The sequence below is a fragment of the Typopeltis vanoorti genome, chromosome 2, assembly GCF_054136105.1.
Source record: "Typopeltis vanoorti isolate ZY-2024b chromosome 2, IOZ_Tvanoo_1.0, whole genome shotgun sequence".
Taxonomy (NCBI): Eukaryota; Metazoa; Arthropoda; class Arachnida; order Uropygi; family Thelyphonidae; genus Typopeltis; species Typopeltis vanoorti.
In genome coordinates, this window is record NC_143550.1 from 159,350,001 (window position 1) to 159,362,322 (window position 12,322).

Genomic DNA, 12,322 nt, shown 5'->3' on the forward strand with positions numbered 1-12,322 from the left:
CTAGCTCTATTTTGTCATTTGATTGGTTTCAAGCCAAGAACTCAGTATTTCTATATTTTCTACATCTTGATTTGCACTGTGATATGGTTTTCCATGGACATTCTTTAGTTCCACCCACATGGTGAAATTTCTTCAATAATTCTATTTTAAAACTCATGCCCATTGTCACTTTGAATAACACTTGGGATCCCAAATATAGTAAATATATCTAAAAGTTCATAGGCAACGCTTTCAGTTGTTTTCATTTTTAATGACTGCAATTGTATAAATTCTGTCAAATGATCTTGCTAAACAAGAACAAATTTGAAATCTCAGTCTTCTTGAGACTGCATGCCAATTAAGTCAACTTGGTATCAACTATTGATTTTATTAAAAATGACTGGTTTAACTACCAATCCTCTTTCAGGAATATTTATTAATTTTTTCTGTCATTCTATTTCTTCTTCCATGTCCAACTGAGAGATATGTTTCATGTGTTATATCAAAAAAGTTCATCCATGGTGACATCAAAAGAAATATAAAAATGGAGGAAAACTCATGTAAAAAACTTCTTTAATGTAATAATGAATTTAATAACTGTTATTGTTTAATTGACAATCATTGATTATGTACTAAAGATGCTTATGACACTTAGGCAAAAATTTACATTAATACCATTTTTTTTATGTGAGTTTGCCTCCGTTTTTATATTTCTTTTGATTATGCTCCTCTCACCCCAACATACTGACGTAATGGTCAGTTTTGATGTCTCCTCCCTATTCACAAATGTCCCACTCAAGGAAACCTTAGAGCTCATCCAAGCCAAATTTCTTTCTGATATCTCAGTCCTATTTCAGTTCACAATGAACTCAGGCTATTTCGTTTGGCATGGAAAATTTTACAAACAGATAGAGGGGACAGCCATTGGTTCACCACTCTCCCCAACCCTGGCCAACTTCTTTATGGAGACTTTTGAAAATAAAGTCTTAAACTGAGCCCCACAAAAATCCACTGTTTGGCTTCACTACGTTGATAATGTGTTTGCTATTTGGCCACATGGCTCAGATACACTCCACTTCTTCTTAACACACTTAAACAACCAACACCCAATCCAGTCCACCTTGGAAAAAGAAGAAAACAACAGTCTCCCTTTCCTAGACACCCTAATCACTCGCCAGTCTGATGGATCCTTGGCTTTCTCTGTTTACAGAAAACCTACCCATACAGGCAGATACATTCACTAGCAACCCCCCCTCCCCACATACAACAATATGGGGTTATAAAACTATATAACAGGGCAAAATTAATCTGTTTAAATGACAATGTCCTAACCACTGAACTAAACCACATATTTAATGCTTTCTTAGCCAATGACTACAACCCCCAAAAATATTAAAACCAGTTAACCACAACCCCCACATCATAACAAAGATTACACTAAATCCATCACCATTCCCTATGTCTGGGCACCTCTGAAACGTTAACCAAAATCTTAAAAAAATATGACATGACTTCTTGTTACAAACCATATAAGAAATTGGCATCCCTTATCTGCTCCACCAAAGATCAGTCACCTGGAGTATAATATGTCCCTTGCAGCTGTAAACTGTACTACTTTGGCCATACAGGCAGGACAGCAAATGCCAGGATATAGGAACACTACATCCGGTTTCACCAATACAGCCACTCTGGGCTTGCAGACCATGCTCTGGATACCCACCACAGAATACGTTGGAAGAAAGCCACGTTATTACACCGCAGCAAATTTAAATACAAAAGATTGTTCAGGGAATCAGCTTCAGCTCTAAAAAACTTTCCAAACCTCAACAAATTTTGGTGCCTGAGACTGTTCCAAATTTGGGAAGTTTGCATCTTGAGAACTTCAGCCCAACAGCCAAGACAACCCAATATAGCCTGCTAGGGGGCAGTGTATGTTTCGTGAAGATGGCGATGGGAAGTATCTATTAAAGTTTCTTTTAATTAATATTCCAGTATATGTGCAAATTCCTTAAATAATTTAATAGTCAATAGACATAGTAATTTATATTGAATTAACCAAAACTGGAAAATGATTTTTTTTATTATCTCCTACTTTGATTACATCAAACAGTTTTGATATTTGATAACCAATAGGCCTTTTCCTGCTGACATTAGTGTGGCTAGCTTTGCATTAAATTGCTGTTTCATTTGTTCGACTTTAATTACATCCATTTTGAAAGGAATACTAAAAATTATAATCCTTAATATAATACTAAAACACATCAAAGTAACTGTATCAGATTAGAGAATATACATAATGACTGGTGATTTTGATAAATTCACAAATATTAACCATAATCTCCAATATGTTTAGCAATTATTCATAATTCTCAGCGATTATGCATAGTCTCCTGTTTATATCAAATTCCCTGTAACATACATAATTGATAATCATATTATTAATAATATAAACACATCTGAAAATCATACCTTCCAGGCAAAAGGTTTGGAACAGACCCAACAGATAATACAATATTTCCTATTGCATATATAATTGAAATGTAAAATATCGTCCTGGAAAAAAAAAATCTCTCATGAAAAATATTAATAATTCAGGAATGAAATATATAAAAAATAAAACTATTATCAACTAACTAGACCTAAAGTGGCAAGAATACTTATCAAGTTAGATCAATCTAGCTGTCCTTTGAGTTTGAGTATATTTAAACTTAAGTGTTGGTTAGACATGATAAGAAATTTAATGCTTATTCACAACATAGATATTGACATTAGAAATTGAAAACAACTATTGTTTGCTATTTTTAGACACTTGAGTTACCAGACTTCTAGATGGTCTATCTCTCTTATACTATTTACAAAAAACCCATACACATACTAACCTATATCTGAATATTAATTCCACACCACAAGATTTGGAAAAGGTATATGACAAGGTGCCAAGAGGAAAGCCCTTCAAAACACTAAAGTTATATGGTGTAAATGGGACATTATAATGAGCAACACAGTTTCCATCTGAGCTATAGTAATGAAGTGAATTGAGCAATACATAGTCTCTATCTGAGCTAAAAATCAGCAGTATTGAAGGAGGTACACTAAGGTTGTGTGATGTTAAATCAGGTATGTGTCACGAGTGTACATTATCTCAACTGCTATTCATTATCTATATGGATCACATTATAACAGAAAGTGGTACTAAACCTAATATCAAAATTGATTATGTTAATGTCAACTCTCTACTTTATTTACATGATGTTATACTTCTAAATAAATCCAATACAAGTTTGCAAGATTCCTTGACTAAATTCAATAATCATTGTAATAAATTTGGTATGAAAATCAGCAATAAAAATACAAAGACAATGAAAATTGGCAGAGACGATGAAAACGTTAACTGTATCCTAAATGGTGAACCAACAGAACAAGTAAAACATTTCAATTATTTTTTTGGTACAGTTTTTATTGAAGATGGCAAATTAAATATGGAAGGAAGTCGGCTGAATAAATTTATGGAAAAAGAAATTAGTCAAACACTAAACTGGATGTATAAAAGATAGTGTTCAAACCATTTTAACTTATGAATGTAATAAAAGTTGGGTTAGAAATAAAACACTTGATTAAAGATTGGAGATTGCATATATAAGAGTTTTGAGAAAGGTTAGAATGTTGTTTATTATTTTAACGGTATAATAGAACACAGAAACTAAGTAAATAATTAATTTATTGACTTGATGCTGATATTTCGCTGGTATTATAACCAGCATCTTCAGAGCACAAAAACACTGTTTGTCACAATACGCGAGACTAAAACAACATGGTGTACTTAACCAAAATTGTAGCAGCAACACAAAGACTAGAGTCCTGATTTTGGCGCCCTCTATCTGAAAAAAAAAAAAAAAAAAAAAAAACGCTATCATATATTACTAGAGTCCTAGAAAAGTGCTAGTTTTTTCTTAATATGACTGTCTCCCAGATCTTCGGCAAGTTAATACAGCCATATTTGTTGAGATTTGGAGTGTGTTTTAGGGCTTCTGTCGCCTCTAAGAACAATCTCTCTGATTTATATGGGTTTCTGTGTAGTACTTTTGTGTTTTTCCAGTTGATCCTGTGTGCAGGGGTATCCAGAGCATGGTCTGCTAGGCCCGACTTCCCATAATGATATTTCCGGATGTATCGTTTATGTTCGCTGATGCGGATATTCATAGTTCTTCCTGTTTGACCGTAGTAGGCTTGATTGCATGAGCAGGGTACTTGGTAGACTCCTGGATGTGATAAAGGAGGAATGCTGTCCTTGGGTGAGCGGATGAGGGTGGCTAATTTGCTACATGGTCTGAATGTGGTGCGTAATTTATGTTTATTGAGGATTCTTCAGATCTTTTCGGATGTGCCTTTAATGTAGGGGATGGTGACTGTTTTGTTGTAGTTCTCTGTGGTAGATGGTGGGAGGGGTTTCTTAGGAGTGTTTAGTATTTTGTTTATTTTTTGTGGATTGTAGCCGTTGGCCAAGAAGGTGTGGCGTAAGTGAGTCAGTTCAGCAGTCAGAGCCTTGTCATTTGAACAGATTGCTCTCGCTCTATGGGTTAGCGTTTTTAATATGCCATATTGTTGAGAAGGATGATGGTGTGATTGTTTGTGTAAGTATCTGCCTGTATGTGTGGGTTTTCTGAAAACTGAAAATGATAAGGAACCATCTGGGAGACGTGTGATGAGTGTATCCAGGAAGGGCAGACAGTTGTTGGCTTCCAGTTCCATAGTAAAGTGGATTTTTGGATGTTGGCTATTTAAATGTGCTAAGAATGTTTTCAATGTCTCAGGGCCATGTGGCCAAATAGCAAGCACATCATCAACATAGCGTAGCCAAAGTGTTGGTTTGAGAGTGGCTGTATTGATTGCTTGTTTTTCCAGGTGTTCTATGTAAAAGTTGGCTAGGGGGGGAGAAAGGGGGGAGTCCATGGCTGTCCCATCAATTTGTTTGTATATTTTCCCTTTCCATGTGAAATATCCTGCATGTATTGTGAATTTGAATAGTTCAAATATATCAGGGGGGAAGTGTGACTTCAGTAGATTGAGGGTTTCTATTAGTGGTACATTTGTGAATAGTGAAGTGATGTCAAAGCTTACTATTAAGTCTGAGCTTTTTAGGGTGAGGTGTTGTAAGATGCTTTTTAGGTGTGCTGAATTTTTGATAAAGGAGGGAGAATTGTTAGTGAGAGTGGCTAGTAGCTTCGCTAAATGTCTAGCCAGTTTGTATGTGGGACTATTTATACTGTCCACAATTGGGCGTAGGGGTGTGCCTGGTTTGTGAATTTTTGGTGATCCATAGATCCTCGGTGTTTTAACATGGAAAGGTTTGAGTTTGTTAACTGTGTCTTTGGGCCAGGAAGTGACTTTTTTTAATAATTTTCGTGCCTTATTCTTTTGTGTGTTGGTAGGATTGCGATCTATAATTTTGTATGTTGACTGATCTTGTAATAGTGTGTGCATTTTGTTTTCATATTCAGTGATAAATAGTCCCACATACAAACTGGCTAGACATTTAGCGAAGCTACTATGAATCCTCAATAAACATAAATTACGCACCACATTCAGACCATGTAGCAAATTAGCCACCCTCATCCGCTCACCCAAGGACAGCATTCCTCCTTTATCACATCCAGGAGTCTACCAAGTACCCTGCTCATGCAATCAAGCCTACTACGGTCAAACAGGAAGAACTATGAATATCCGCATCAGCGAACATAAACGATACATCCGGAAATATCATTATGGGAAGTCGGGCCTAGCAGACCATGCTCTGGATACCCCTGCACACAGGATCAACTGGAAAAACACAAAAGTACTACACAGAAACCCATATAAATCAGAGAGATTGTTCTTAGAGGCGACAGAAGCCCTAAAACACACTCCAAATCTCAACAAATATGGCTGTATTAACTTGCCGAAGATCTGGGAGACAGTCATATTAAGAAAAAACTAGCACTTTTCTAGGACTCTAGTAATATATGATAGCGTTTTTTTTTTTTTTTTTTTTTTTTTCAGATAGAGGGCGCCAAAATCAGGACTCTAGTCTTTGTGTTGCTGCTACAATTTTGGTTAAGTACACCATGTTGTTTTAGTCTCGCGTATTGTGACAAACAGTGTTTTTGTGCTCTGAAGATGCTGGTTATAATACCAGCGAAATATCAGCATCAAGTCAATAAATTAATTATTTACTTAGTTTCTGTGTTCTATTATACCGTTAAAATAATAAACAACATGTTCGACGAACACATAAGTCTGTCCACACGTTAAAGGTTAGAATGATCAGATAGCATCAATGGCAGTATCACATTAAAAATGAAGACATCAAGAAAGAACTTGTCATTGTTAGCATTCAGCAATGTGTTAGTACAGCTAATCTCAGGTAGTATCCTCACTTAAATAGAGTGGAGAGGAAAGATTAGCAAAACAAGTGTTCTTTGCCTGGTTTGCAGAAAAAAAAATACCCAGAGTAAGATGGAAGTGTATTGATACAGTGAAACGCCTTAAAAGACAGAACTATAAGATCTGGTAATGTTCGAGTTTTGACAGATAACAGGTTAATTTGGATGAAAACTGCAAATCGGAAGTAAGTAATGATGTGACTTTTTCATGTAGTACTATTATAATATCTTACACGTGCACGTACTCACACACACACACCAGGAATTTGATGATGATGATGATAATAATTATACACAAGGTGTCGAGGGACCTGCACCCTCTGTCCAAAAAGAAACCAAACGTTTCGAAAATAGAAGAAACTGCTGCCACCACCTGTTGTATCTTTTTGTTGTCGAAAGAGGCAACCTTCATTAGTGTTGTGACAAATGTTTATGACATTTGTTTCATTAGAAGCCGAGTTATAGCCAAGAGTGATGGTGTATTTTGACGAACAGTCTGAAAATGATTTTCAAACAGAGAGCTGCGATTGACTTTTGTGTTAAAGTTGGTAAAAATTTTACTGAAATGCATCAAATGCTTCAAAAAGCATACGGTGATGAATGCTTATCCCATACTCAAGTTTACGAGTGGATTAAGCGATTTCAAAGTGGCAGTGAGACACTTGAGGATGACGAAAAGCTGGGCCGTCCAAAAACTGGACTGAGCGAAGTTAACATCCAAAAAGTGAGTGATTTCATCAAAGAAAACTTGAAATCGTCCATGAGATTATTGAAGATGAATTGGAGATTCCAAAATCAACTGTGCACAACATTTTGACCGAGAGTTTGGGCCTTCATAAACTGAATTCGCGATTTGTTCCCCACCAGTTGACCAACAACCGAAAAATTTATCAAATTGAACACTGCAAAGACCTCATTAAAACTGCTTGTAAGGTCTCAAACGTCCTTGAAACGATCATTATTTGTGATGTTTTGAGTATGAGCCTGAAACAAAGCGCCAGAGTGCTGATTGGAGATCACCAGAAGACGGGCACCCAAAAAAAAGTCGCTTGGAGAAGTCAAAAGTAAAGACAATGCTGATTTGTTTCTATAATTCCAAGAGCATTATCCACAAAGAATTCGTTCCACCTAGCCAAACGGTCAATGGTGAGTTTTATCTCGAAGTTTTGAAGAGATTGATAGTGAGAATTCATCGCATATGGAATGAATATCATGATGCAGGCAGCAGATCACTTTTGCACGATAATGCACCATCTCATCATTCAAACATTGTGAGACAGTTTTTGAGCAAAGACCAAGTTTGTGTATTGGATCACTCGCCATATTCACCTGATTTAGCACCCTTTGACTTCTTTCTCTTCCTCCAACTTCATTTGCCGATGAAAGGAAAGAGATACGACCCCACTGAAAACGTTCAAGCGGCAGTAACCACGACTCTCAACATTATCCCAAAAACCGATATAAAAAACTCATTTAACAAATTAATTGACTGTGCCAAATGCTGTATCTAAGCTGAGGGAGAGTATATTGATTGAAATAAATGATCTGAATAATTATAATTGGCCTATGCTTTATTTCCTATCAAAAGTTCGGTTTCTTTTTGAACAGAGGTTGTATATGCACATCAGTGTCAAGTGTTTATTGAGTTTTATTTTTTGAAGAGTTTCAGATTGTAGATGTTTGGGATACTTCATGAGGAAGGTTGTTCCAGAGGACAGAGGCAAACAGAAATGGAGAAGCAGGTTCAGCGTGTATGCAGTTGCACAATAAAGGGAAGCTGGGCAGCAACTGCTCTTGCATTAACAGGTGCAAAAGAAAACAGAGGAATGATGGTTGCCAGCTTAGTGGAGCAATGACAATGAAGTACTTGTAGAGTGTACACAGTGCAGCAACACTGAATTTGTGAGACAAAGGCTGAAGTGAATCTATAAGAGAGGGATTATCTGTGAGTCTAATTGTTTGCCTATGGCAGTGTCAAGGATTTTAAGAGCAGTTTTAGGTGCAAACCCCAAACATGCGATAGTATTATAAGCATGGGTTGATTTGGGATTTGTGTATAGTTAACACGTTTATGTCAAGGTGATTGGAACTCTCCCGCTGCCACCCTAACAATCTGGCAAGGTGAATGAAAACACTGTGCACCATGGCAATTTCATCCTAGCATATCAGCAGATGTGCCACACATGATGACGGTTCTTCAAACATAACCAAAGATGCATTGGGGGGGGTAACCATCATCATCATCAAATTCCTGACATGTACCCTCAAAGAGTGTACAGGATATGATGGTGCAACATGAAAAATTTCCATCATTACTAACTTCCTATCTACAATTTTCCTCCAAATCAGTCTGTTACTTGTAAAGACTCCAATATTATCATTATCAGATTTTATTTTACTATCGTCTAAGGGCACATTGTACTGTATCAATCCACCTATATCTTGGTCTTCCCCTGGATCGTTTTTCCTGCCAACCTGGCAGAGAACACTTGTTTTGCAAATCTTTCCTCGCCCATTCTGTTTAAGTGACCATACCACCTGAGATTAGCTCTGCTAAAGCATTCCTGGATGCCGAAAATATCAAGTTCTTTCCTAATATCCTCATTTTTAATATAATATTGTCATTGATGCCATCTTTTCACGCCTCTAATCTTTCTCAGGACTCTCATATCTGCGACATCTAGTCTTTGGTCAAGTGTTTTACTTCTGACCCAGCTCTCAGATCCATAAGTTAAAACTGGTTTGAACACTGTCTTGTATACATCTAATTTAGTGTTCCGACTAATTTCTCTCTTATTCCATATGAATTTATTCAATTGACTTCCTACCATATCAGCTTTGTTGATTCTGCTGTCTATTTCCATATTTAATTTACCATCTTCAGTAAAAATCGTGCCTAAGTAGCTGAAATGTTTCACTTGTTCCATAGGTTCCCCATTCACAACACAATTGACATTTTCAACAATTCTACCTATTTTCATTGTCTTTGTCTTTTTATTGCTGACCTTCATACCACATCTATTACAACAGCTATTCAATTTAGTCAGAGATTCTTGAAGACTTGTAGCGGATTTATTTAGAAGTATAGCATCATCTGCATAAAGCAAAGAGCTGACATTAACATCTCCAATTTTGATATCATGTTTAATATCACTTTCCTTCATAATGTGATCCATATAGATAATGAATAACAGAGGGGATAATGTACATCCTTGTCTCACACCAGATTTAAGAATAAACCATCTTCCCGTACTTCCTTCAATTTTAACTGCAACTTAAAACTCAAATACAGGCTAAGTATTGCTTGATATAATGCCACATTGACACCATATAACTGTAGCGTATTGAATAGCTTCTCTCTTAGCACCTTGTCATATGCCTTTTCCAGATCAACAAAACTTAAATACAGACTTTGTCATATTCCCATGCTTTCTCAACAATTTGTCGTAAAGTGAAGATCTGATCCTGACAGCCTCTATTTGGCCTGAATCCAGCTTGTTCTTCACCAAGCTTTTCTTCCACAATTCTTCTCAACCGTTTCTCAAGTATGCTTGATAGATCTTGCCAGGAACATTCAGTAAGGAAATACCTCTGTAATTCTCACATTCAGTTTTATTTCCCATTTTATATATGGGTACTATTAGAGCTCTACACCAATCATCAGGAATTCGCCCCTCTGTCCAGGCTTTCTGAACTATGCAGTACAGCCACTGTAAGACTTTTATACCACCATATTTCACCATTTCTGGTCGAATATCATCTACTCTTGCTGCCTTTCCACATTTCAAGCCTTTAATGGCTTTTTCTACTTCAAGTATGGATATGTATTCCTGACTGTACCTGTTGAGTGTTTTTTACCACTGTGCTATCACTGCTTGTTTCATTTAGCAATTTTTCAAAGTAATTACTCCATACTTCAAGGATATCTTTTTTCTCGTTTTCATGTCACCTTTATCATCTCTAACTCCTTTTACAACACTCTTTCCTCCATTTCTAAGCTTCTTCAACAACCTCCAGAATATCTTACCACCTTCTTGATATTTATTTTCTATGTTCTTGCCAAAGTCCTCCCATGACTTTTGTTTAGCTTGTTTTACAAAGTGTTTCGCTTTCTTACATTTGTCTCTGTATTCTCTAAGAGCAAAAGTGGACTTATTTGCCAGGAACTTTTGATATGCTTTCTTCTTTTCCTTCACTGTCTCTTTAACTTCCTGTGTCCAACACGGAGTTCTAATTTTTCTATCCTTGCAGACAACCTCACCACATGCCTCTCTGGTTGAATCAATCAATATTTTCTTCAGGGCTTGCCACTGAATCTCCAAGGTTTGGTTCCTGTTCTCAAACTCTTTCATTTTTTCTTCAATAATGCTCATGCATTTTATTCTGCAGTTGACACCTGAGAACTACTCAACTTTTATTTGCTTTAAAAACTTCCTTACGTTCTTCTTTTCAATATGAAATTTAATTTTATCCTGCTCAAGAGTAAATGGTGATCACTTCCAATTTCAAATCCTCTCTACACTCTAAGTGGCCGGTACCAGGGAGAAAACATCACTATGAACAATAACATAGTCAATGAGACTTTTCTTTTTCCTTGCCTTTTCTCTCCATGTGAATTCGTGCACATTTTTATGTTGGAACATGGTGTTAGTAATAACCAGTCCATGTCCTGAGCAGAAATCCAACAGGTATTTGCCATTATTATTAGCTTTGCTCTTTTTTCCAAATTTTCCCAAAATATTTTTGTATGTCTGACAATGATTTCCTACTCTGCTATTCAGCTCCCCAAGAAGGACCAACTTTTCCTTTTTCATTGTGTCAGTTGCTTTTTCTAAAGCATCAAAAAATTCCTCCTCTTCTACCTTAGTAGAACCTTCTGCGGGATCATAGGCGCAAATAAGTCTCATTGTACAGTTCCCCATTCTAATATTTGCCAACATCACTCTACTTGAGACTGCCTGCCATTCAAGAAGATTAGCCTCGTATTTTGTGATGAATACTATGGCTACCCCTTCTTTTCCTTGATTATCATTTCCTGAATATAACAATTTGTATTTATTGCTCAGAAAGACCTCACCAGTTTTTGGCTTTTTTGTTTCAGTCACCCCTATTATGTCGATCTGGTACTTATCTAATTCCTCAGCTAGCTCCATTTCTTTACCATTCAGGCGTCTTATTTTGATAGTACCGATCTTTAACTCTGGTGATGTTGAGTTGGGGTGTGTTTTCAGATTTGTTCCAGTAGCTGACTTTTCGCCCTGGTTCCCTGGAGAAAATAACGGGGGCCTTGTTTATTATTATTATTATTAACCAAGACCTCATGAAGTCAACGACTCATCTAGGAAGTCCTTTTATCTCACACACATCTCATCATACCGCGTCTTAAACACATTCACACTCCTTGCAGACACCACACTCTCAGGCAAGGCATTCCAATCACTCAAAACTCTGCACGAAAAAAACCTGCCTCTCACTCCCCTACTCACACCCTCTTTATACAGTTTCCAGGGATGACCTCTGGTTCTCCCCTTATCTCCCACTATTCTCTGTAAAACTTCTCCACCATTGATCCTATAACAACCCCTTACCAACTTGTAGGTCTCTATCATATCTCCCCTCTTCCTTCTCTCCACTAGACTCTGCAAATTACATCTTTTCAATCTTTCCTCATACTCGACATTCCAGAGGTCAGAAACTACCTTAGTCAGTCGCCTTTGGACCCTTTCCAACATCTCTTCATCCTTCTGAAAACCAGGCGACCAAATCTGGGCACAATAGTCCATGTGTGGCCTAATCAAAGCCTTATACAATGGAACAAGAATCTCCCTACTTCTACATGTCAGTGTCCTCCGCATCATTCCCAGAAGTCTTTGTGTTGTCTTCACAATTTTGGCGATGTGTCCCCTAAATTTTAGTTCCTTATC

At 36.9% G+C, this 12,322-nt stretch overlaps 1 protein-coding gene across 4 annotated transcripts in view; it reads right to left on the reverse strand.

Annotated features, from left to right (window-relative positions):
- The window catches only part of LOC150109570 (solute carrier family 15 member 1), a 440,305-nt gene that overhangs the window by 226,349 nt on the left and 201,634 nt on the right, over positions 1–12,322 (reverse strand). For all 4 annotated transcript variants that reach the window (XM_090409050.1, XM_090409043.1, XM_090409063.1 and 1 more), the window contains one exon: positions 2,449–2,532. In XM_090409050.1, the coding sequence (XP_090265176.1) occupies positions 2,449–2,532 (84 nt within the window). The remainder of the gene's footprint in view (positions 1–2,448; positions 2,533–12,322) is intronic.